Here is a 26,391-nt window from a genome sequence, read left to right as displayed (position 1 = left end):
AAAAGGGGAGGGGGTGTTGCAATATTAATTAAGGAGTCTATTACTGCTGTAAGGAGGGATGATATATTAGCGGGTTCCTCTAATGAGGCCATATGGGTAGAACTTAAAAACAAAAAGGGGTCAAGCACCTTGCTGGGAGTGTACTATAGGCCCCCAAACAGTCAGGGGGAGATAGAGGAACAGATATGCAGGCAGATATCAGAAAAGTGTGAAAATAATAGGGTAGTAATAGTGGGGGATTTCAACTTCCCCAATATAAATTGGGATAGTCAGAGTGTGAAAGGCTTGGAGGGAGCAGAATTCTTAAAGTGCATCCAGGAAAGCTTTTTGAGCCAACATGTAGAAAGTCCTACAAGAGAGGGGGCGGTACTGGACCTAATTCTAGGGAATGTAGCCGGGCAGGTGGTGGAAGTGTCTGTAGGAGAGCATTTTGGCGATAGTGACCACAATTCGGTGAGATTTAAGGTGGTCATGGAAAAAGACAAAGACGGCCCGGAAATCAGGGTTCTAAATTGGGGGAAGGCCGATTTTAATAAGATAAGACAGGATCTGGCAAAAGTGGACTGGGAGCAGCTACTTATAGGAAAATCCACATCAAAACAGTGGGAGGCTTTCAGAAGGGAAATAGAGAGAGTACAACACCAACATGTTCCTGTAAAGGTCAAGGGTGGGACCAACAAGCAAAGGGAACCTTGGATGACAAAGGATATACAAAAATGCATTAGGAAAAAAAGGGGGGCTTTTGGCAGTTACAAAAGACAAAAGACGGTGGAAGCCCTAGAGGAGTATAGGAGGTGCAGGGGCATACTTAAAAAGGAAATTAGGAGGGCGAGGAGGGGCCATGAAATAACACTGGCGAGCAAAATAAAGGAAAATCCTAAGATGTTTTATAAGTATATTAAGGGCAAGAGGATAACCAGGGAAAGGGTAGGGCTCATTAGGGACCAAAGTGGCAAGCTGTGTGTAGAGCCAGATGAAGTAGGTGGGGTTTTAAATGAATTTTTTGCCTCAGTGTTCACTATGGAGAAAGACGATGTAGATATAGAAGTCAGGCAAGGGGACTGTGACATACTTGAACATATTAGCATCGAGAGGGAGGAGGTACTAGCGGTTTTAGCAGGCCAAAAAGTGGATAAATCCCCAGGCCCGGACGAGATGTATCCCAGGCTGTTGTGTGAGGCAAAGGAGGAGATTGCAGGGGCTCTGACACAAATTTTCAGAACCTCTCTGGCCACAGGGGATGTACCAGAGGACTGGAGAACAGCTAATGTAGTACCATTATTCAAGAAGGGTAGCAGGGATAAACCAGGGAATTACAGGCCAGTGAGCCTAACATCTGTGGTAGGGAAATTATTGGAAAAAATTCTGAGGGACAAAATTAGTCTCCACTTGGAGAGGCAAGGATTAATCGGGGATAGTCAGCATGGCTTTGTCAAGGGTAAATCATGTCTGACCAATCTGATTGAATTTTTCGAGGGGGTGACTAGGTGTGTGGATGAGGGAAATGCTGTGGATGTGGTTTACATGGACTTCAGTAAAGCTTTTGACAAGGTCCCGCATAGGAGACTGGTCAAGAAGGTAAGAGCCCATGGGATCCAGGGGGCCTTGGCGCGTTGGATCCTAAACTGGCTGAGTGGCAGGAGGCAGAGGGTGATGGTCGAAGGTTGCTTTTGTGACTGGAAGCCTGTGTCCAGTGGGGTACCTCAGGGATCGGTGCTGGGTCCCTTGCTGTTTGTGATCTACATTAATGATTTGGATGAGAATGTAAAGGGTATGATCAGTAAGTTCGCGGATGACACGAAAATTGGTGGGGTGGTAAATTGCGAGGAGGAAAGCCTCCGGCTACAGGACAATATTAACGGGTTGGTCAGATGGGCGGAAAAGTGGCAAATGGAATTTAACCCGGAAAAGTGCGAGGTGATGCATTTTGGACGGACAAATAAGGCAAGGGAATACACAATGAGTGGTAGGACCCTAGGAAGTACAGAGGGTCAGAGGGACCTTGGTGTACATGTACAAAATTCCCTGAAGGCAGCGGAACAGGTAGATAAGGTGGTTAAAAAGGCTTATGGGATACTTGCCTTCATTAGCAGAGGCATAGAATATAAGAGCAGGGAGGTTATGATAGAGCTGTACAAAACGCTGGTGAGGCCACAGCTGGAGTACTGTGTACAGTTCTGGTCGCCTCACTATAGGAAGGATGTGATTGCTTTGGAGAGGGTGCAGAGAAGATTCACCAGGATGTTACCTGGGATGGAGCGCCTCAGCTATGAAGAGAGACTGGACAGGCTGGGGTTGTTTTCCTTGGAGCAAAGAAGGCTGAGGGGGGACCTGATTGAGGTGTACAAAATGATGAGGGGCATAGATAGGGTAGATAAAGAGGAACTTTTCCCCTTAGTAGGGGGGTCAATAACAAGGGGGCACAGATTCAGGGTAAGGGGCAGGAGATTTAGGGGGGATTTGAGGAGGAACTTTTTCACCCAGAGGGTGGTTGGAAGCTGGAACTCACTGCCTGAAAGGGTGGTAGAGGCAGGAACCCTCACAACATTCAAGAAGCATTTGGATGAGCACTTGAAATGCCATTGCATACAAGGCTATGGACCAAATGCTGGAAAATGGGATTAGACTGGACAGGGAGGGACGGGCGGCGCAGACACGATGGGCCGAAGGGCCTCTTTCTGTGCTGTAAAACTCTATGACTCTATGACTGTAATGTCAACCTTTAACCTTAAATAGTGCAGTGCGATTCTCAAATTGTAACGTCTTAAAATAATTAATTGATGCTACAATTGTAAAGCTACAGGAAACTCTTTTAACCGGCACCAAAAAAAAAATATATAACCAGAAATCTCTGTTAACCGGCAAAATTCAGGAGTAGGTTCAGGTAAGTTTTACTTCATATTAGTGGCCGTTCCTGGATCTGTGGCTGTGTAACCGGGGTTCGTGCACTTGTTGCTAAGCAACAGGGACACTTGGTCTGTGGCCGGAGTTCCTGCACATGTTGCTAAGCAACAGGGAAGCCTGGATTTGTTGCTGTGTATGGAGCTCTCATACCTTTTAACTATACCTCTCTGTAATCTGGACTTTTTGATAAACCGGCACCAGGCCGGTGCCGGATAATAGAGTTTCCTGTACACAGCAATTCTAAGATGGTGACCTTTTGAACTGAGAGCCAGCCTTACAGCGCCGGCAGTTCTTATTATGCTTGTGTGAATTACCTGCGTACAAGGATGCCAGAGGTAATCCTGCAGGAGGGAACTTCCAACGTGGCACTGTTTGGACAATCTCATTCAGAGGTCATAAAGGGATGGCTGCTGGAGGCATTGGAACAGGAGGAGGCCATTCAGCCCCTCAAGCTTGTTCCGCCATTCAGTGAGATCATGGCTGATCTGTATCTTAACTCCATCCACCTGCCTTTTCTTGTTGTACCCGTGTCTAGCAAAAATCTTTCAATCTCAGATTTAAAATTATTAATTGAGCTAGATGGCTCTTATAATTTTATGTTCCTGTCTATACTACTTAATATACCACCAATCTTTGTGTCATTGGCAAACATGGATATATGGCTCTCTATTCTGTTATCTAAGTCATCAATAAATATAGTGAATAGTTGAGGCCCCAGCACAGATCCTGGTGAGACACCACTCGTTGCTTCCTTCCGATTAGAGTACATACCCATTATCCTACTCTATCTTCTACCGTCTAACCAATCTCCTAACCAGGTCAATAATTTGCCTTCAATTCCATGAGCTTTGATTGTAGCTAACAGTCTCTTGTGTGGATCCTTATCGAATGCCTTCTGGAAGTCCGTATAAACTGCATCCATAGATATTCCCCTGTCTACTACTTTAGTTACTTCCTCAAAGTTCAATTCATTTTGTTAGATTTACAAATCCATGTTGCCTGTCTCGAATCAGCTCGAGTGCTCAGTCCTTGATTATAGAATCCAAGAAATACAGTTAAGTTTGAAGTTTTCATAATCTGGAAGGGGGTGAATTTATCCCAGCAATGTTATCCACGACATTGAGCTGCTCATTCCCAAAGCCCTAAGTACAAATGCAGGAAAAGATTAAAACTTGAGATAACTATCCTTGTGTGAAGTCTGGCGTTTAAAGTTGTATTTCAGCAGTCAGAATGATCAAACCTTTGACTGTGAAACGCTAACCGGCGGTCTCTTTGATTTGTTTAGGCCTGCTTGGCAAGAAACTGTTATCCATCACCACTCAATTATTACAATTTTCCCAAATCATGCTGTACTTCAGTAAATGAGGTGATCTGCCATGGAATCCCAGACGCACGGCCCTTGCAGGATGGCGATATCGTTAATGGTGAGTATTTATGCAGCAAATAAAGGAACATGGGGCAAGTGTTCCCTCTCATCCCCCCCTCCTCTCTTTCCCCCCCCCTCCCCCCCCCGGCGTGTGGTCCCTTTAAATTGCTGCGCGCGGCCCATTCAGATTTTGCGCATGCGCGGTTTTTGCAGTGCGAAAGCCGGTGAGCGGCCGTGCAGCTTCGAGGGACCATTGACGTGGCAGCTTTGTGGGAAGATAACGAAAGAGCTTAGATTTACGGCGTGCGTCACTCCCGTCTCGCAGCAGTGTTTCAGTGATTTACGTGCAGCAAATTAAATTGTGTCGTTGCTGTTTGCAAGCTCGGCAGCATTCCACTGTCCACACGGTCCTGCACACAACAATGAAATGAATGAGTGATCAGTTCATCTGTTTTTGGTGATTGTGAAGAGAATATTAGCTAAAAACACTGGGCCCTGAGCTCTAGATTGTGTAATCTAGGCCCTGGGCTCTGGAATTCCCTCCCTAAACCTCTCTGCCTCTCGCTCCTCCTTTAAGACGCTCCTTAAAGCCTACTTCATTGGTCACCTCTGCTAATATCTCATGTGGCTCGGTGTCCATTTTTTATTTGTCTGATAATCGCTCCTGTGAAACGCATTGGGGCGTTTTGCTACGTTAAAGTTAATTTGTGCGAGCTCTTAACCTGGCGAGAATTCCACGAAGGCCTGAAAGGGGCGCACAGTGCAGAGTTCCTCGGGTAGCGGAAGAACTCTCCCCATACAGGACACCCCCCTTGATGTGGGGGCAAGGCGGCGACTTCGGGAAACTCTGGTTTAAACGGCACCTAAATATCCGGAATTCTCTATTAACCAGCAAAATTCTCACTCTGAAAACAACACCTCAATAACTGGCAATGTTGCCGAGTCCGAGTCCCCCGCGGTGGCCGAGTTAGTCAGTGGGGATAGTTCTCCAAACTGCCACTACTCGGCTTCTTGGCGCTATCGGAAGTCAGAACACCTCAATACCCCTGTAGCAGGAGTCTGACTCTCCCGCGCTGCCGGTAGTCTCTTCTGATCTGCCATTTTACAGGGGTACTGTGTGTCTCCCACGCTGCTGGTAGTCATTGCATTGCATTACCCTCAACTGGCAGTACTGTACTTAATCAAGCATCTTCCACCATCCATTTAACACAACATTCTGTAGGTGAGTACCCAATTACTGTATACTGCACATTTCTTTTAAAATTTTTCTTTGTTAAAAATAGCCTCGGTAGATAACCCTCCCCGTCATCCGGAATTTTTGATCAACCGGCAACACACCGGTCCCGTCGGTGCCGGATACCAAAGAGTTTCCTGTAAATGACTCACAGAAAAAACAAATATGGGCTGGTTCCCAACGGAACTGAGTTCACCTGCCTGCATCAATATCTGCCAGAGGCTGTGCAAAATGCAATAGTGTATTCACTGTTGTTGATGCTCACCATCATTGTGTAATTCGCCCAATAGTTACTTGCACTTTTTTTTTCAAACTCTGAATTTAAATACCTTGCAACTGAATAGTTATTTCTTTCACAGTGGACATTACAGTTTACCGCAATGGTTTCCACGGCGATTTAAACGAGACGTTTTTTATTGGCGAGGTTGATGAAGGAGCAAAGAAACTGGTGCAGACAACGTTTGAATGCCTAATGCACGCCATAGACTCAGGTGAACAAATGGCACTGAATTATCCCATCACTGAACAATAATGGGTGCAAAGACAGAGCTGGAATATATCTAGGTGTAGCCCCGATATCTAAAAACAGCTGACCTGCTGCTACCCAGTCCCCTAGAAAGGTACACAGGATATACGGCACAGAAACAGGCCCTTCGGCCCAACCAGTCCATGCCGGCGTTTATGCTCCACTCGAGCCTCCTCCCATCTTTCCTCATCTAACTCTATCAGCGTAACCCTCTATTCCCTTTCTCCCTCATTTGCTAATCTAGCCTCTCTGTAAATGCATCTATACTATTCACCTCAACCACTCCCTGCGGTAGCGAGTTCCACACTCTCGCCACTCTCTGGGTAAAGCTCCTTCTGAATCCCCTATTTGATTTTTTGGTGACTGTCTTATATTGATGGCCTCTAGTTTTGCTCTTCCCCACAGGTGGAAACACTCTCTCTCTCTCTCTCTCTCTCTCTGTGTCCACTCTATCAAACTCTCTCTCTCTCTCTCTCTCTCTCTCTCTCTCTGTCCACTCTCTCTCTCTCTCTCTCTGTGTCCACTCTATCAAAACCTTTCATAATGTTAAAGACCTCTATTAGGTCACTCCCTCCGCCTTCTCTTTTTCAAGTGAAAAGAGACCCAGCCTGTTCATCCTTTCCTGATGGGTAGAACCTTACTGCAGTCCACCAGCAGAACAAACAAATCATCATTACCCCATTTATGTTGGTCACAGTACGCAACACTACATCCAAGTTATCTGAGCAATGACGTATATTGTTTTATTTTGTAGCTTGTGTTAAAAGAAAAAAGACTTGCATTTCTGTAGCGCCTTTCACAACCACCGGATGTCCCAAAGCGCTTTACAGTCAATGAAGTACTTTTCAAAGTGTAATGTAGGAAACACGGCAGCCAATTTGCACACAGCAAGTTCCCAGAAACAGCATTGTGATAATGACCAGATAATCTCTCTCAGTGATGTTGATTGAGGGATAAATATTGACCAGGACACTGGTGAGAACTCCCCTGCTCCTCTTCGAAATAGTGTCATAGGATCTTTTACATCCACCTGAGAGAGCAGACAGGGCCTCGGTTTAACGTCTCATCCGAAAGACGGCACCTCCGACAGTGCAGCACCCCCTCAGCACTGCACTGGGAGAGTCAGCCTAGATTTTTGTGCTTAAGACTGAATTGGGACTTGAACCCCACAACCTTCTGACTCGGAGGCAAGGGTGCTACCAACTGACCTCGGTCTAGGCCTAGTTATTCAAGATCTGTGTCTCTGTATTACAATTTTTCGTTCTGTTTTTAATTAGTCGGTTTGATTTTTTTTTTAATGTGACCCCATCAGAATAAATGTTCTTTTAATTTTCTTTGCAGTAAAGCCAGGTGTTCGGTACAGGGAATTGGGCAATATTATACAGAAACACGCACACGCAAGTGGCTTTTCAGTAGTTCGAAGCTATTGCGGGCATGGGATCCACCGACTGTTCCACACCGCACCCAACGTGCCACATTACGCTAGTAAGTCGTATCTGTTTTAATCTAGTGCAAGTGAAGTGCAGTATATAACACTTTAGTTCAACAGCAAAATACTGCGGATGCTGGAAATCTGAAATAAAAATGCTGGAAACGCTCAGCCGGTCAGGCAGCATCCGCGGAGAGAGAGAAACCGAGTCAATGCTTACGGTCGATGACCTGTCCTCCGAACTGGAAAAAGTTAGAGATGTAACGGGTTTTGAGCAAGTACAGAGGCAGGGAAAGTGGGGGACGGGAGAGCAGGACAAAAGGGAAGGTCCATCCTAACACGGACCTTCCCTTGGAAGTGGTGTGTAGTCCATAATGATCACTTTTACCAAGTGTTTGCTGTCAGTATTTCATCATTTTAGCTTTAAGAATTGTTCGTAGTTTGTGAAGTCGGTGATTATTTCTGATATGTTGGTCGAGTTCAAGTGTGGCCCAAAACCAGTTAACTCTTTGTAGGTCAGTGTCGAGTAATGTTTTACTAGTGACTAAATCTCAAATGGCACTGAGGCTTATAGATTTGGATTTTAGTTGGAGCAATTCAAAGTTAATCTTGCTGCCCTGCTCTCTCCTTGTAGCCCTATGTTCCTCTGCTTCAAATATTTATCCAATTTTCCCTTGAAAGGTGCGATGGTTTCTGCCTCAACTACTCCCCGTGGCCAAGCAGTCATGATCCTGAACCTCTCTCGGTAAAGGCATTTCTCCCAGCACACTTTCCTTGTTCCCTTACTGACCATTTTAAATTGGTAACTCTTTGTCACCGACTCCCTAACCAGAATAAGTAGTCTTCCCCTATACACCCTATCGAAACCCTTCATAATTTAAAAAAAAATCTCTCTTAAATCTCTGCTCCCGTGCAAATAGCCCCAGTACCTGAAGTCTCTGACAAGTATCATTTCCCATCCCTGGCATTAACCTGGTGAATCTCCACTCTACACGCTCTATACCTTTAATGTCCATCCTATAATGGGGTGCTGAAAACTGCGCACAGTACTCTAATTGTGGCCTAACCCATTGCTTCGTACATCTTTACCATTACCTCTAGTACGCTAAGCCCCCGTATCGCTGTTGTATTTCATTAGCAAATAAATAGTTGTGCTCATAACTCGAACGGGTAATTTTTTTTTACAAAAGTGATCGATATAATGAGTATCAGATTTTCTATTGCGTAACATGTCGCAAGAACATAAGACATTGGAGTCGGCCATACAGCCCCTCGAGCCTGCTCCGCCATTCAATAAGATTATGGTTGAACTAATACATCAACTCCACTTTCCCGCCCGATCCTCATATCCCTTGATTCCCTTAGTGCCCAAGAATCTACCGATCTCGGCCTTGAATATACTCAACGACTGAGCCTCCACAGCCCTCTGGGGGTAGAGAATTCCAAAGATTCACCACCCTCTGAGTGAAGAAATTTCTCCTCATCTCAGTCCTGAATGGCCGACCCCTTATCCTGAGACTGTGACCCCTGGTTCTAGACTCCCCAGCCAGGGGGAAACAACCTCTCAGCAAATGGAAGCATCCAGGCTGGTGATTTATAGCAGTAAGTGTCATTCGGATGCAGTTAGTTCCAATCTCGTTTCTAGAAGCAGTAAATTACTGCCGACAGCCCCCACCCCCCAGGTTCCTGATCTGTGGTGTGTTGCTGAGAGAAACACACAGGCAATACGAATGCAGCGCCTGAACTTTTTCTTATTTTTTTCAACAGCCAATATGCAAAAACTAGGTTCTGTATAATGTTCACCGAATAATAATTCAAATAAATTATAGACACCGCCTTGTTATAAGGGAACGTACAAAAACAATTGACAGGGCAAGACCAGCAGGCCCATGGACCAGAAACTTAACTGGACCAGCCACATAAATACTGTGGCAATAAGAGCAGGTCAGAGGCTGGGTATTCTGCGGCGAGTGTCTCACCTCCTGACTCCCCAAAGCCTTTCCACCATCTACAAGGCACCAGTCAGGAGTGTGATGGAATACTCTCCACTTGCCTGGATGAGTGCAGCTCCAACAACACTCAAGAAGCTCGACACCATCCAGGACAAAGCAGCCCGCTTGATTGACACCCCATCCACCACCTTAAACATTCACTCCCTCCACCACCAGCGTACCATGGCTGCAGTGTGTACCATCTACAGGATGCACTACAGCAACTCGCCAAGGCTTCTTCGGCAGCACCTTCCAAACCCGTGACCTCTTCCACCTAGAAGGACAAGGGCAGCAGGCGCATGGGAACACCACCACCTCCAAGTTCCCCTCCAAGTCACACACCATCCTGACTTGGAAATATATCGGCCGATCCTTCACCATCACTGAGTCAAAATCCTGGAACTCCCTCCCTAACAGCGCTGTGGGAGTACCTTCACCACACGGACTGCAGCAGTTCAAGAAGGCGGCTCACCACCACCTTCTCAAGGGGCAACTAGGGATGGGCAATAAATGCTGGCTTTGTCAGTGACGCCCACATCCCATGAAGGAATTTAAAAAAAAAAATCAAGCCTGTCGTGGTGCAACTTATTGACCATGGCTCCCTTTTCAACCCCACCGATCAACCCTGCAATATCCTGGGCACGGGGGGTGCGGGGGGAAACACTCAGGGAAAATTCCTGTCTGACTCCTCAAGACGATCAAATTCTATGTAATGGTTTTGTATGGTAGTAGGTCTCTGATACCCTTTAAAATTATGAAGGGGTTCGATAGGGTAGACATAGAGATGTTTCCACTTGTGGGGCATTTCAGAACTAGGCACCATGATAACTTACTACAGAATCTGCAATTGTAACAGATTTTAAAAAAAAGTTTAACCACTACTTTGTTGTTGTAGAAAATAAAGCTGTCGGAGTGATGAAACCTGGTCATGTGTTTACGATTGAACCCATGATTTGTGACGGTAAGCTGTGAATTAATTTTGTTTCGCAAGGTTTTGTTTCATTTGTGCATAATTGGCAGACCAATAGAAATCTCGGGAAGTTTGGGCTAAGTGTGTGGTGCCGTCAATCCGTGTTCTTAATAAGCCCACAAACTGGCTTGAAAACCGTTCTCTCTGCTTTTGGGGTATTCTCGAGACGCGAGTAAACCTGAATTCAAGTGGCAACAGCAGTGTGGGGTTTTATTTGTTGCGTTGGGGGAGATTTAATAGAGGTGTTCAAAATTATGAAGAGGTTTTGATATGGAGAAAATGTTTCCAGTGGCGGGAGGGTCGGTAACCAGAGGACACAGATTGAAGATAATTGGCAAACGAACCAGGAAGGAGATATGGGGATTTTTTTTTTACGTAGTGAGTTGTTGTGATCTGGAATGCGCTGCCTGAAAGGGCGGTGGAAGCAGATTCAATAGTAACTTTCAAAAGGGGAATTGGATATACAACAGCAACTTATATTTATATATGGCATTTAACATTGTAAAACATCCCAAAGCGCTTCATGGGAGTGTTATCGAGCAAAATTTGAATATACTTGAAAAGGAAAAAATTTGCAGGGCTAATGGGGAAAGAGCAGGGGGGAGTGGGACTAATTGGAGAGCTCTTTCAAAGAGCAGGCACGAAGGGCCGAATGGCGGCCGCCTGTGCTGTGAGATTCTAGGATTTGCTGTAGATGTATGTACAAGTACTTTGATGTTTTTTAAATTGAAAAAACAAAATCCCTATTAACGTTATATATGTATTTTCCGCATCGCAGGGGCTTGGCACGATGAGACGTGGCCAGACAGCTGGACGGCAGTGACTAAGGACGGCAAGCGTTCCGCACAGTTTGAGCACACCCTTCTGGTCACGGAGACCGGCTGTGAGATCTTGACACGACGCTTGGAGGACAATGGTCGCCCTTACTTTGCCTCGCAGTTGTAGCCCGGCACCCTCGCTGCTGATCCTGCCGGCAGCCCCCTTTGTCTTCACCTGGAGTTGAACCAATGCCTTAAGGCACCAACCGATCTGTTTGGGTTTTTTTTTGATTTGAGTGCTGCACAGCACTGGATGCACTAACAGCCTGTTTTGCAATATATCTTCTTGTCCTCTTCCTCCTCCTCCTCCTCCCTCCCAGAGTGCCTCTGGTCCCAATGGCAATTCTTACTGCTTGTATCTTAAATGTTTCTTAGTAGAATAAAATTTGTGGCTTCTATCTATTAGATTGTGGGCTATCGTAAAAGAAAATTGAAATTGTTACTAGCTGCTGTAAGATTAGCTGGTAAACTTCCTCTAAGATTTCTTGTTGTGGACATGCACGTGTGTGAAAATGATGGGAAAAGACACTGCTGACTCGAGAGAGAAACGCATTTATTATAAACTAGCCGGTCAGAGATCCTTTCCTAATCAGATATGACTTTAAATGCTGAGTGTTTTGGTGATTTTATTCTTACCATTAGTCAAAAACATTCAACATGGTCATAAAAAATGTTCTTTGCCCAAATTGAAAATAATGTTCACTTTGTACCTTGATTAAACCAGCTAAGTTTTTTTTTCCCCAAATGAAATTAGTAAATGTCTATGCTTTTTCCTGATGGTTTAAATGCTGGTCATAAAGTTTTGGTGCTTTGCTTTTGGCAAATTAAGGCTTGGGGTATGGCAGAGTGGGATTTTGTGTTTCATTTTTAAATGTTCCTTTTAATCTGACCATATTGCTGAACCTGAATCAAATGAGGCCACACTAATTATATAGATAGCTGTTTACAGTGCCCTTTGATTATAAGTTCAAAACTGTCCCTTGTAAAACCAGAGAATTTTAAATACCATCGGGGGAAAAACATAGTGCTACCTTGGTTACATATTGGTACCCCTGCAGTATAAGTCGTACTCTGAATTGAAGATGGGTTAGAAAGGATCATTGCTTCCTCAACCTGTGACTTAAGCATGTTTTATGGTGTAGAAGAGGCACAGTACGATTAACTGGAGAAATTGCCCTACTCTGCTTTATATCAGTTGGTGTGTTTTAACTTGGAGAGAGCTGAATACCAAAACAGATTGGAGAAACTGACTTGCTGCTTTTCTTGAACTGTGATCAGGTTAATCGACAGGTACTCGTTCTTTCTGAATTGCGTTCTTGGAACTTGGCTGGTTTTCCCGTGAAAGCCTACTTTGTTTATCGTGACGTTCCCTACTTAACAATGAGTGAATTTGCCCCCAAGAGACACAGTGAAAGGATTAGCCCTTGTTCCTCTCATTGCACTGAATCTCGTGGAATAATACGTCCTCAGTTACAACACTGGCAGCTAGGGTCCAAATCTGATCGATCGTATTATGTTGGGACGTAGAGGAAAGTCATCGAAAATTCCCCCCACTCTGATTTCTCTGCTTGGCTTCCCTCTCCCAAATGTGGCAACTCTCACTGGGGTATGGTTACTGCTCCAGACTTCCTTTCCCTTCCATTCCCTCCCCCTTTAATTCCTTCTGCTCTGCCTAGCCCGAGTGTGTGCTGAAGCTCTCGTTCTTGCTGCTGCCGCCACACTGAGTTAGTTGGTTAAATCGACCGTATCCTATTTGCCTTTTTTTTAATGGGGGATTGGAACAAGATGACTTTTGTTTAAAAAGCTTTTATAAAATAAAATATCTGCGAGAGAGAATTATAGTTTGGCAGTAGTGGTGCTTGGAGTATGATCTGAAGGAACATTGCCTTTTCCTCCCAATTATTAGAACATAACCCTGAAGAGCTCCTTTTTAAAAAAAAAACCCAGAACAAGACTGAGATCTCTCCATCGGGTGAAACTTGGGTGTGAGCATCAGAAGCAGGGTGGTGTAAATGGTGCAGTAAATGTCATATAATATGTGTCAGTAAGTGGACCCACAGTGTTAACAAATATAAATTGTACATAATGGGTGGAGGGGAGAGAGGGAACCCGATGCATTTGCTTGGATCGGAATAAATATTTAACGTTACAGGTTTGTTGGCCCTTGAGAGCAGGTTTGGTCCGTTACCGATCGGCAGCAACAACGAGTCCTGCCGCTGTATAACACGCATACAGAACACCATCTCCGTCGTTGGGCCCACAAGTGTCTTTATTCTGCTGCTCCCATCAATCACAACTCTTGACCTGGACTGCAGCGACGGTTAAACGAGTTTAGTAAGGTTCTGAGAGTAACTGGCTGGACTAACCACAAATACTCAAAAGTGTTCCCATGTTTTAAATTCTTGTTGGTTTGCTGGCCTTTGTAAAGTCCCAAAGAGAAACTTAATGTGCTCTCATTACTCGCCATTCACTTTAGAACTGTTTTGTTAGACTTTCTATTGCCAATCACCCAATGCCCATAAACCTTTTATTTTGTTGCTGTAAGTTCTCCTTGAAACCTTCACTGTGCCAGAGTTCAGTCAATTTTGACCTGGGTATGGGACCTCGTATGACAACCTTGTGCTGGACATTGCTATCGTGCTTTTTAACAATGAGTGCGTGTTGGAACTAGCACGGGATAGACTTCTCTTATTACAATTGTGTCTTTGGAAATGTAGCTGGTTTCCTACAGTTCAGCCAAGGTTCAATGTGTGTGACCCTTTTCTGACGTGCCTGATGTAGTTATTCCTTACCTGTGGCAGCTGTGCTGCTTGTGAGAGTTCATTTCGAGGTGTGAAATTGCTGTGAACGAGCGCAAAGATCGGTCTCGAGTACATAATCTCTATTGTAGTCGTAAAAGTTGACAGCTTTCCAGAAGATATCTCGCTAAGGGGGGGGTGGGGGGCGGGTACAAGGCAATGGGCTCTCGTCGTCTGAAATTTGACTGGTAGAGCCAGGGTCTGTGTCAGTTTAGTTGCAATGAATTCTCAAGTGAAACATGCATTTTGTTGATGTGTGTGTTGATGCACCAGTAGTTAGTTGCTGCATTTTTAACTAGCCCTGTACAGCACAGTAATTCACTGAAGCAATTTCAATTTTGGTGTGCGTGTGTGCTGTACACACCCACTATGAAAAGGTACACGCATGGTTTTAATATTTTAAACTATGATTCTCAGGTTGCATTCACCACTATTACTTTTATTACAAAACGTTTTCATTTTTAGTAACAGTGGACCAATAAAAGTGACTCTTCGTTCTCCTTCCCCACCCCCACCCCCCCCACCCCCAGATCTTACAAATTGTAAAGGAGATTTACATCAAGTTGACAACTTCAAGTGCATCTAGTTTTTTTTTATATATCCGTTTTAGCCTGTTCTTTTTCCCCGCCACCACCACCAGTAGTTGAATTTGAAATGTCTTTGCATTTAACTCTTGGTGCCGAGATCTGATATTGTGGTTGTGTTTTCTGAGTTGAAGGTCAATGGCTTCATCTATTGGTATAAATAAAACTATATTGAACAGTCTGCAAGAACTGCCACTGAAATAAGCCATGTTGAGTTTTATATAATGTGATATGCGAACAATAAATGAGTTACACACTGTTATCGTGTCACTTTTCTTACTGAGAGAATGCATGTTTAGAAATGCAATCCCATCTGTAGGCTACTGAAAAAAGCATTCTTAATGTGGGTGTGTCAGCTGTGGCTCAGGTGGTAGCACTCTCGCCTCCGAGTCAGAAGGTTGTGGGTTCGAGTCTCACTCCAGGGACTTGCGCACACAAATCTAGGCTGACACTCCAGTGCAGTGCTGCACTGTCGGAGGTGCCGTCTTTCAGATGAGACGTTAAACCCAGGCCCCGTCTGCTCTCTAAGGTGGATGTAAAAGATCGCATGGCACTATTTCTTCCTCAATCAACATAACAAAAACATTATCTGGGAGCTTGCTGTGCGTTTCCCACATTACAATAGTGACTCCACTTCAAAAATACTTCATTGGCTGTAAAGCGCTTTGAGACGTCCGGTGGTCGTGAAAGGTGCTATAGAAATGTAAGTCTTTAGGTCCTACTCCAGGGAAGAAAGGCAAGGGTATTAAGGCGTATGGAACCAAGGTGGGTGGATGGAGTTAAGATACAGATCACCCGTGATCTGACTGAATGGTGGAACAGGCGCAAAGGGCGCAATGGCCTAGTCCGGTTCCCCTCTGAATTGTCACCAAGGAACGTTCCCTTTAATTTTGAATTTGCGTGTGCGTGGCCTTTCCATTTAAGAACCGGCTGCACGGGACCTCCAGACCGCGAGCAGCTTAACGGGAACATTGGTCACAAGTTCATTAACAACCCCCATCATCTCAAACTGATGTGACTGGTAGAATTCTTCTCATATACCCACATCATCTAGTGTTAGGTTGCATACACATTCAGATAGGGGGAGGAGAGATTATGCGCTTTAAATCCTTGTGTGTTGAATTTAACAGCAACATCTTAATATAAATTAATGCAAAATTATTCCTAGGTCAAAAATGTGGAACATTTTTCAAATGTCTTTTGGAAAGCTGCAGTTCACTTGGGTTGTTAATTCCTCAAAGTTGAGGAGATTGGTCCCATAGAATCTTCTGAATCCATATTGGCTGCTATTTATCAGGAATAAACTCGAGGGTTCTCTATAATCAATTCCATTATTTGTTGCTTATATCTGGTCACCCTTTTTGAATCATTTTGGCAGGTTGCCAATCTAGTGGCACCCAACTGTTGACTCACTCATAATGGGCAGCCGTGCCCTCTGGGATAAATGTTTATCATCGATTGCTTTGAGCTCTTTTTAGCCTGTCTCGGACTTCAATCTCATTCATAGCAAAGTCACTAATTTTAACTTCTTTCTGGAATGGGTAATTTGTTTATGCTTTCCCCCAATGCAGCCGTGGCTCAGTGGGTAGCACCCTTGCCTCCGAGTCAGAAGGTGCGGGTTCAAGTCCCGCTCCAGAGACTCGAGCACAAAAATCCAGCCCGACATTCCTGTGCAGCACCGAGGGAGTGCCGCACTGTCGGAGGTGCTGTCTTTCAGTTGAGACGTTAAACAGAGGCCCTTGAGGTGGATGTAAAAGATCCCTTGGCACTATTTATCCCCAGTGTCCTGGGGCCAATATTTATCCCTCAATCACTAAAACATTATTACATTGTGGTTTGTGAGAGCTTGCTGTGCACAAACTGGCTGCTGCATTTCCTACATTAAAAGTGACTACACTTCAAAAAGTACTTCATTGGCTGTAATAAAGCGCTTTGGGATGTCCGGTGGTTGTGAAAGGCACTATAGATATGCAAGTCTGTCTTTTCTTTAGGTGAATACTTGGAAGTAGTAATCATTCGCCATAATTACTGTTGTATTTTCTGGTTTTTAGCCTGTTTACATCTTTTATCGTTTTCACTTTTGATGGCACCAGAGATTCACAAGCAGCATACAAACTTCCTCAGCAACATCTCCAATTGACCGTGGTTCAGATCAGATGTCGTGGCCTCAGAGAGGACAAATTAACCATCTCCACGTGGCAGCAGAATAATGCACAACACTCCCATTATTGAGAGATTTTCTGATTTATCATGAGAAACACTACGAGAGTTCCCTGAGTATTTTTAATAGTGTAATTATGCTGTCAGGAAAGATGCGACATTACTTGTACCACGATTACTATTAAATTATCCATGTCATTAGCAGATGGAACGGATGGTTTACTATTAGAAATCAATCCGCAACGACTTAGTACGTTGTCATTGACGACGTCAAAAAGTACTTCAGTGGCTGTAAAGTGTTTTGTGACGTACTGAGCTCGTGAAAGGCGCTTTAGAAATACAAGATCTTTTAGCTTCTTGTATTTGAGAAAGTTTGACTCTGCAAAGATTGGACATTTAAATTAGCTGCCTGAGATACCACTACTTCAGTACAAAAGGATGTGGGTGGATTTAACCAGAATGACAGCATGTTTTATTCTTTTAATAGGTTCTCAGTCTGAAGAGCTTTCAGGACACAGTCCCCACCACATGCATCTCCCCTGCTTATAGCGGGCAAACTGCACGGTTTCCCCATTACCATAGGTGCCACTTAAACCTCCTTAAGTGGGCCGACTGTTTCAGGCAGATGGTCGCTGAGTGATGACCTGTCACAGACGTTTATTGAGAAAGTTTCCCTGTCCTCCCACCCTCGGATAAGAGGGTTGTCCTATGAGGAGAGATTGAGCCTCTACTCTCGAGTTTAGAAGAATGAGATGTGATCTCATTGAAACATAAGATTCTGAGGGGGATTGACAGGGTAGATGCTGAGAGGCTGTTTTCCCCGGCTAGAGTGTCTAGAACTAGGGGGCATAGTCTCAGGATAAGGGGTTGGCCATTTAGGACTGAGATAAGGAGAAATGTCTTCACTCAGGGTGGTGAATCTTTGGAATTCTCTACCCCAGAGGGCTGTGGATGAGCAGTCATTGAGTATATTCAAGGCTGAGATCGATAGATTTTTGGACTCTCGGGGAACCAAGGGATATGGGGATCGGGTGGGAAAGTGGAGTTGAGGTAGAAGATCAGCCATGATCTTATTGAATGGCAGAGCAGACTCCTAATTCTTATGTTCTTAAACTGTCAGTAACCAACCTGCAAGAGTTCTTGTGAAATGGGAGATTATTGGGGATACAACAACTGGTGTTACCGTTGGCTCCAGATCTGGGGTCACCTTTTTGTCCGCCTCCTAAACGGTTCCAGGGCTTTAACCTCGGCAAAGTTGATGGGTTCATCAGCGAGCTGACTGCTGGCACAAAGGCCACGCCCCTCCCCCCTCCATCACTGTTGGAATAAATAGTTTTGCAGAAAAGCTCGGGCAAGCAAATGCTCGTCCGTGATACTTACGGGGTTATTAGCGAGTCCGATGGATTTACCATCTGTGGTAAACCACTGTCATACCTGTCTGTGTCTGTATGTGTATTCCACTAGGTACAGGTCTGGACATGCCTCGGCTGACTCCTCCCACTATTCCAGGTATATAAGTGACTACCTCCCAGTCCCTTAGTATTCTGGATGGGTCGACCACTCGAGACAAGACCTTCATTCTTTAGTTAATAAAAGCCTGATTGTTACTCGCTCAACCTCAGTCTTTTGAGTAATTGATGGCGCATCAATTTTATTAACTAAATTTTTTATAATGGAGAAGATCCTCACACCAGCATGCCTGGACCTGGACAGTCGGGAAGCGGACGCTTCCACCAAGTTTGCTCACTGGCTCACGTGCTTCGAGACATTCCTGACTGCCTCCACTGCGGTCGAAACGGATGCGGACAAACTGTCTGTCCTGTTCTCCAAGGTGAACCACCGAGTGTACTCAGTCATCCGGGACGCGACCTCGTACACAGCCGCCCTCCAGCTCCTCAAGACCCAGTACACGCGCCCTGTGAACGAAGTATACGCCAGGCACCTTCTGGGGAGTCGCAAGCAACAACCTGGGGAATCGACTGAGGAATACCTCCAAGCACTGTCCGTGCTTGGCCGGGCCTGTGGGTGTAAGGCGGTAACGCCCACTAAGTACACGGAGGAACTGATCCGGGATGCCTTCGTAGCGGGCCACAGGTCCAACTACACCCGACAGCGACTGCTGGAGCAGAGTGACCTCACCCTCGACAAAGCCTCCGACATCGCACTAACGCTGGACGCAGCCTTCCGGGGCATGGATGCCTACTCCTCTGCACCGTGGATGCCGCGGGGAACGACAACCTGGGACACGGTAGGACAGCCCCATAGCACCGTGCCACCCCAGCCACAGCCCAACAACGGCCCAACTACCGCAGCAGTGTCCCAAAGCCAGACAGCAGTATCCCAAGGCCAGAAATGCTACTTCTGTGGCCAGGCCAAACACCCCAGAGCGCGCTGCCCGGCGAAGAATGCGACCTGCTCGGGCTGCGGGAAAAAGGGACACTACGCCAGCGTCTGCAAGGCCAAAGCCACCCCGAACGCCAGCAGCGCCGCGTGTGGGCCGTGCGAGCCGCCATCTTGGGCCTCCCCAGCCATGTGCGAATCACCGCAGCAGCAGCCATCTTGGACGACTCCAGCCACATGGGAATCATGGACGCCGCCATCTTGGACACCAGCCGGGACGCAGCAGACCGCCAACCCCCCCCCATCTGATACTCGCAGCGACACACCGACCCCTACGCTGGCCTCTGTGACGCTGGACCAAACGAGACCGCACCAGCTAGCTCGGTCCAAAATGGACGTTAAGGTAAACGGCCATGCAATAAACTGCCTTTTTGACTCCGGGAGCACAGAGAGCTTCATCCACCCCGACACGGTGCGGCGTTGCTCTCTCCCAGTCCTGCCTGCGCACCAGCGGATTTCTATGGCCTCCGAGTCCCAGTCAGCGGACATTGGCGGCTACTGCGTGGTGACACTAGTAGTAGACGGGACTGTGTTCAATAATTTTAAACTCCTGGTCCTGCCCGACCTCCGCGCTGCCGTTCTACTGGGGTTGGATTTCCAGTGCCACCTCAAAAGCGTTACGATGGCATACGGTGGCCCCCTCCCCCCACTCACAGTCCGCAGCCAGCAGCCTCCAAATTGCCCGCCGCGCACCAGATGCAACCTCTCCACACTCAGAGTCCCACCCCCCCCACTGTTTGCTAACCTCACCCCCGACTGTAAGCCCATCGCCACAAAGAGCAGGCGATACAGTGCCGGGGACAGGGTTTTCATCAAAACCGAAGTGGAACGGCTCCTGAAGGAGGGGATTATTGAGGGCAGCTCCAGCCCCTGGCGAGCCCAGGTTGTGGTCGTTAAGACCGGCGAGAAACAACGCCTGGTCATCGACTACAGCCAAACAATAAACCGCTACACCCTGCTGGACGCCTACCCACTCCCCCGCATAGCTGACATGGTCAACCAGATCGCGCAGTACCGCGTCTTTTCGACCATTGACCTGAAATCAGCATACCACCAGCTCCCCATCAGCCCTGAAGACCGCCAGTATACTGCTTTTGAGGCAAACGGCCGCCTCTATCACTTCCTTAGGGTTCCCTTCGGCGTTACCAACGGGGTCTCCGTCTTCCAAAGGGAGATGGACCGGATGGTCGATCAAAACGAGCTGCAGGCCACTTTCCCTTACCTAGATAATGTGACCATCTGCGGCCATGACTTGCAGGACCATGACGCAAACCTCGAGAAATTCCTCCGCACCGCCCAACTCCTGAACCTGACATATAACAAGGAGAAGTGCATATTCCGCACAGACCGCCTCGCCATCCTTGGCTGTGTTGTAGAACACGGGATCATCGGTCCCGACCCGGACCGGATGCGTCCCCTTATGGAACTCCCACTGCCCCACTGCCTAAAAGCTCTGAAGAGGTGCCTAGGGTTTTTTTCCTACTACGCTCAGTGGGTCCCCTACTATGCAGACAAAGCCCGTCCGCTGATCAAGTCCACCTCTTTTCCCGTGACGGCAGAGGCCCGCTTAGCCTTCCACCGTATCAAGGAAGACATTGCCAAAGCCACCATGCACGCAGTGGACGAATCCATTCCCTTCCAGGTGGAAAGCGATGCGTCTGACTTCGCTCTGGCCGCCACCCTTAATCAGGCGGGGAGACCTGTGGCATTCTTCTCACGAACCCTCCAGGGCCCGGAGACCAGACACTCCGCGGTCGAGAAGGAGGCCCAGGCTATCGTGGAGGCTGTGCGTCATTGGAGGCACTACCTGGCCGGAAAACGATTTACCCTGCTCACTGACCAGCGTTCAGTTGCTTTTATGTTCAACAACAAGCAGAGGGGCAAAATCAAAAATGACAAGATCTTGAGGTGGAGAATCGAACTTTCCACCTACAATTACGAGATCTTGTACCGGCCTGGGAAGCTCAATGAACCCCCAGATGCCCTATCGCGTGGCACCTGCGCCAGCGCGCAGATCGATAGGCTGAGGGCCCTCCACAATGACCTCTGCCACCCGGGGGTCACCAGGTTCTTCCACTTCATCAAGGCCCGCAACCTGCCTTACTCCATCGAGGAGGTCAGGACCATGACCAAGAACTGCCAAGTCTGCGCTGAGTGCAAACCGCACTTTTATAGACCAGACAGAGCCCACCTGATAAAAGCCACTCGCCCTTTCGAACGCCTGAGCGTCGATTTCAAAGGGCCTCTCCCCTCCTCCGACCGCAATGTGTACTTCCTCAACATCATTGACGAGTACTCCCGGTTCCCGTTTGCTATCCCCTGCCCGGACATGACCAGTGCCACGGTCATTAAATCTCTGAACAGCCTCTTCACCCTGTTCGGTTTCCCCAGCTATATCCATAGCGACCGGGGCTCATCGTTTATGAGCGACGAACTCCGCCAGTACCTGCTCGCTAGGGGTATAGCCACAAGCAGGACCACCAGTTACAACCCCCGGGGGAACGGACAGGTGGAAAGAGAGAATGCAACTGTTTGGAAGGCCGCCCTACTAGCCTTAAAGTCTAGGGGCCTTCCGACCTCCCGCTGGCAGGAGGTGCTCCCCGATGCGCTCCACTCGATTCGGTCACTTCTCTGCACTGCCACCAATGCCACCCCTCACGAGAAAATGTTTGTCTTCCCAAGGAAGTCCACATCGGGGACATCGTTACCGCCATGGCTGACGTCCCCAGGGCCGGTACTACTGAGAAGACACGTGAGGGCCAATAAAATGGACCCCCTGGTCGAGAGGGTCGACCTCCTCCACGCCAACCCCCAGTACGCTTACATTGCGTACCCGGACGGGCGGGAGGACACAGTCTCCATACGAGACCTCGCACCCTCGGGGACCGCTGTAACCCACTACCCATTACCAACCCCCCCCACGACCCGATATCCAACCCCAGCAGCCGGCTCGCCTTGGACCATCACCCACGAGGACTACACTCCAGGGCCCCAGCCTACACGGGACGCGACGCCGGAAGCTCCACCACCCCTGCCGTCGCCACGTCGATCACAGCGGCAGACAAGACCTCCGGAGAGACTCCAATACACGAACTTTTAAATACACTTCACCCCGCCGGACTCATTTTTAAACAAGGGGTGAATGTGGTAAACCACTGTCATACCTGTCTGTGTCTGTATGTGTATTCCACTAGGTACAGGTCTGGACATGCCTCGGCTGACTCCTCCCACTATTCCAGGTATATAAGTGACTACCTCCCAGTCCCTTAGTATTCTGGACGGGTCGACCACTCGAGACAAGACCTTCATTCTTTAGTTAATAAAAGCCTGATTGTTACTCGCTCAACCTCAGTCTTTTGAGTAATTGATGGCGCATCACCATCGTTAGTGGGAACGCGCTCGCTGACCGTACTGACAGTTTCTAGAGGTGGAATTGCTGGACTATATTGTATTCCAACCCACTTTGATGTACAGTAAAAGCAGGAACTTCTGTTCAAGTCTCGAGACATGCCGCTGCTCAATACCGTCATGGAACAAAGTAACCAGAGGCGTTTTTTTTTAATTTTCACAAATTAGTTTAATTTGGAAAAGGGTCCACAACTGAAGCTAAACGGTTAATGATGGGGTTCACAATACAGGTGCACTCAAACAGATGACAAAGTATTAAATACGTTGAACTGTATGAAATGCTTACAAAATTGAAGTTTTTTTAAGCAATTTTCAAAAATGCTTCTTTCCGCACTGGAATAAGACTCCACTGGACAGGTAAGGTGCTGGCTTCCAGTCATCAACCTCAAAATGAGAGGACACATCGGATGCTTTTTAAAAAGAAAAAAAAGACAATAAAGTTAACCATCATAAACAATTAAAGTACAATCTCAGGTTTAAAGTTGCCTTACTTTCCCTCCCCCCACCCCTCACTCACGGATCATGTTGGGTGGATGGAGCAGTGGATTTGTATATTAAGATGCTGCCTGACCTGCAGAGTATTTCCAGCATTTTCTGTTTTTAATAAAAGGAAAGACCTGCACTTATATAGCGCCTTTGACAACCTCAGGACACCAAAGCGCTTTACAGCCAATGAAGTACTTTTTGAAGTGCAGTCACTGTTGTAGGAAACGCAGCAGCCAATTTGCGCACAGCAAGCTCCCACAAACAGCAATTTGGAAGCACCTCCCAAACCCGTGACCCCTTCCACCTAAGAGGACAAGGGCAGCAGGTGCATGGGAACACCACCACCTCCAAGTTCCCCTCCAAGTCACACACCATCCTGACTTGGAAATATATCGCCCGATCCTTCAACATCGCTGAGTCAAAATCCTGGAACTCCCTCCCTAACAGCACTGTGGGAGTACCTTCACCACACGGACTGCAGCGGTTCAAGAAGGCGGCTCACCACCACCTTCTCAAGGGGCAATTAGGGATGGGCGATAAATGAAAAGCCAATCTCACTGCTACAATTTACTAAATCTCAGTGCGGTTCTTCTCACTCAATGGTGTAACAGCAGTCGGTGTAAATTCCTCTCGTCCACCGTGGCTTCATGGGTAGCTATCGTGCTGGGTCAGAAGCTTGTGAGCAGAAAGTCTTGACTGACACTCCACTGAGGGAGTGCTGCACTGTCGGAGGTGCCGTCTTTTGGATGAAACGTTAAACCGAGGCCCAATGTTCCATCTTAATTTATTTTTGGGTGCACGGCCCATTCACAGTTGCGTGCACGCGCAAAACTTTACATGGGAAAAGCCGGTCCCGGGCTGCGCGGGAGCGGCAGAGAGCTGTGCTGCTGCGCGGCTTAGGGGGGGGAACGTTGCCGAGGCCCCATCTGCCCTCTCGGGTGGACGTAAAAGATCCCATTTTAAAAAAAGAGCAGGGGGGAGTTCTCCCCGGTGTCCTGGGGCCAATATTTATCCCTCAACCAACACCTAAAAACAGATGACCTGGTCATTATCACATTGCTGTTTGTGGGAGCTTGCTGTGCGCCAACTGGCTGCCACGTTTCCTACATTACAACAGTGGCCACACTTCAAGAAGTACTTCATTGGCTGTAAAGTGCTTTGGGATGTCCTGAGGTCGTGAAAGGCGCTATAGAAATGCAAGTTTTTTTTGTTAGACGAGTGATATCAGATGTGCACATCTGAATGTCGATCTCACCAGTTGTCGTTAGCTGCACTCAGTGTTCCCATCGAGTTAAATCCCATGGCTCAAATGCGGCCTTCTGTTGGAGTCACCCGAGGGTAGATCCATCAGAATTACCCCGAGAAGATTTTCTCTCCTCCCCTAGTAAATCAGAGCTTCAATACAAGTCATCTTTGCACTGCAACAGGACCCATAGATTGGGAGAAGGGGAAGTGCAACGAGACCTGGGTGTTCTTGTGCACCAGTCGCTGAAGGTAAGCATGCAGGTGCAGCAGGCGGTGAAGAAGGCAAATGGCATGTCAGCCTTCATAGCGAGAGGGTTTGAGTACAGGAGCAAGGATGTCCTGCTGCAGTTGTACAGGGCCTTGGTGAGACCACACCTTGAGTATTGTGTGCAGTTTTGGTCGCCTTATCTGAGGAAGGATGTTCTTGCCATGGAAGGAGTTCAGCGAAGATTCACAAGGCTGATCCCTGGGATGGCAGGAATGACGTATGAGGAGAGATTGGGTCGATTGGGCTTATACTCGCTGGAGTTTAGAAGAATGAGAGGGGATCTCATCGAAACTTATAAAATTCTGACAGGTCTGGACAAACTAGATGCAGGAAGGATGTTCCCGATGGTCGGAGAGTCCAGAACCAGGGGTCACAGTCTAAGGATAAGGGGTAAGCCATTTAGGGCAGAGATGAGGAAGAATTTCTTCAACCAGAGAGTGGTGAACCTGTGGAATTCTCTACCACAGAAGGCAGTTGAGGACAAGTCTTTAAATATATTCAAGAAGGAGTTAGATATATTTCTTAGAGCTAAAGGTATCAAGGGATATGGGGAGAAGGCAGGTACGGGGTACTGAGTTTGGATGATCAGCCATGATCACATCGAATGGCGGAGCAGGCTCGAGGGGCCGAATGGCCTACTCCTGCTCCTATCTTCTATGTTTCTATGAATCTTTGGTCGATCTGGGAAAAGGTTAAAATTACACAATGGTGTCGACTAACTTTCCTCCTCACGCGTGTCTGCCTCGGATACTTGCTCTATCCCGCCCCCCCCAAAGCACTGCTGGCTCTGGAATGGTGACACACAGGCAGGGAAGTTGGGGAGAGGTCAGCTCTCTGGGAGGAGGAGAGAGAAATCCAACACAGGCACAGACAGCGAGCAGCAGAAAAAAATGAACTCCCGTCCTGCTGAGCAAGTACTCGACGGGGGGGGGGGGCGGTGGCTGTGGTGGTTTACTCAATGGCAAGCCTCACTTTTCTGTTTCAAGTAAGATTCTGCCCAATCCCATTACTGCCTTCGATAGCAAAATACTGCGGATGCTGGAAATCCGAAACAACAACAGAAAACGCTGGAAAAACTCGGCAGGCCAGGCAACATCCGTGGAGAGAGAAACAGAGTCAATGTTTCAGGTTGATGACCCTTCTACAGAACTGAGAAAAGAAGGCAGGAAATGAAAAGATTAAAAGGCAGTCTGGGGGCTGGGAAATGGGGGAGGGGATGAAAGAAGAGACATTAAGAGATATTCAAGGTGAGACGAGATAGTAATAGGACAGGTAAAGAAACAGACTATGGCTCTAGATAAAGTGTGAAATACGCTGGCAGAGTGAAAGACAGCTGCCATTACTGCCTTCGTTAGTCTGGAAAGGTTGGGGCGAAATTACTTCTACACATTAACTGATGGGTCAAAACCCAAAAAATTAAATAAGCTACCTCTTCCCAGCATGCATCAGCTCAAAGCCCTCATTGATCTGGTTAAATGGGAGCGTGTGAGTCACAAACTCATCCACTTTCAGTTTCTTAGCCATGTATTCTTTCACCAGCTTGGGCACGCTCTCCACGCTCTTCCATCCTGTACAATAAAAAAAAAGGGGGAAACGTCATCAATGCAACCTCGACTGCCAGTGATCTGGAACGCGCTGCCTGAAAGGGCGGTGGAAGCAGATTCAATGCAGGAAACTCTTTGGTATCCGGCACCGACGGGACCAGTGTGTTGCCGGTTGATCAAAAATTCCGGATGACGGAGAGGGTTATCTACCGAGGCTATTTTTAGAAAAAAATCAAGAAATGTGCAGTATACAGTAACTG

General features: G+C 47.1%; 2 protein-coding genes across 2 annotated transcripts in view; one reads left to right on the top strand and one right to left on the bottom strand.

The window, feature by feature from the left end:
• The window catches only part of metap1 (methionyl aminopeptidase 1), a 40,736-nt gene extending 25,857 nt beyond the window's left edge, over positions 1-14,879 (top strand). Inside the window, exons 6-10 of the mRNA XM_086006322.1 lie at positions 4,190-4,328; positions 5,864-5,995; positions 7,372-7,515; positions 10,346-10,411; positions 11,199-14,879. Of these exons, the coding sequence (XP_085862448.1) occupies positions 4,190-4,328; positions 5,864-5,995; positions 7,372-7,515; positions 10,346-10,411; positions 11,199-11,365 (648 nt within the window). The 3' untranslated portion in view covers positions 11,366-14,879. The remainder of the gene's footprint in view (positions 1-4,189; positions 4,329-5,863; positions 5,996-7,371; positions 7,516-10,345; positions 10,412-11,198) is intronic.
• Positions 14,880-22,731: 7,852 nt separating this feature from the next.
• The window catches only part of LOC147122531 (alcohol dehydrogenase class-3), a 33,637-nt gene continuing 29,977 nt past the window's right edge, over positions 22,732-26,391 (bottom strand). The window contains exons 8-9 of the mRNA XM_086006309.1: positions 26,017-26,155; positions 22,732-22,998 (exon numbers count right to left, since the gene is read on the bottom strand). Coding sequence (XP_085862435.1) covers positions 22,974-22,998; positions 26,017-26,155 — 164 coding nt within the window. The 3' untranslated portion in view covers positions 22,732-22,973. The remainder of the gene's footprint in view (positions 22,999-26,016; positions 26,156-26,391) is intronic.

The sequence above is a fragment of the Somniosus microcephalus genome, chromosome 2 (assembly GCF_052327205.1).
Source record: "Somniosus microcephalus isolate GS21.2 chromosome 2, FLI_Smic_1.0, whole genome shotgun sequence".
Taxonomy (NCBI): Eukaryota; Metazoa; Chordata; class Chondrichthyes; order Squaliformes; family Somniosidae; genus Somniosus; species Somniosus microcephalus.
Note: the sequence above shows the minus strand (reverse complement) of the source record. Positions and strands in the feature narration are given on the sequence as shown.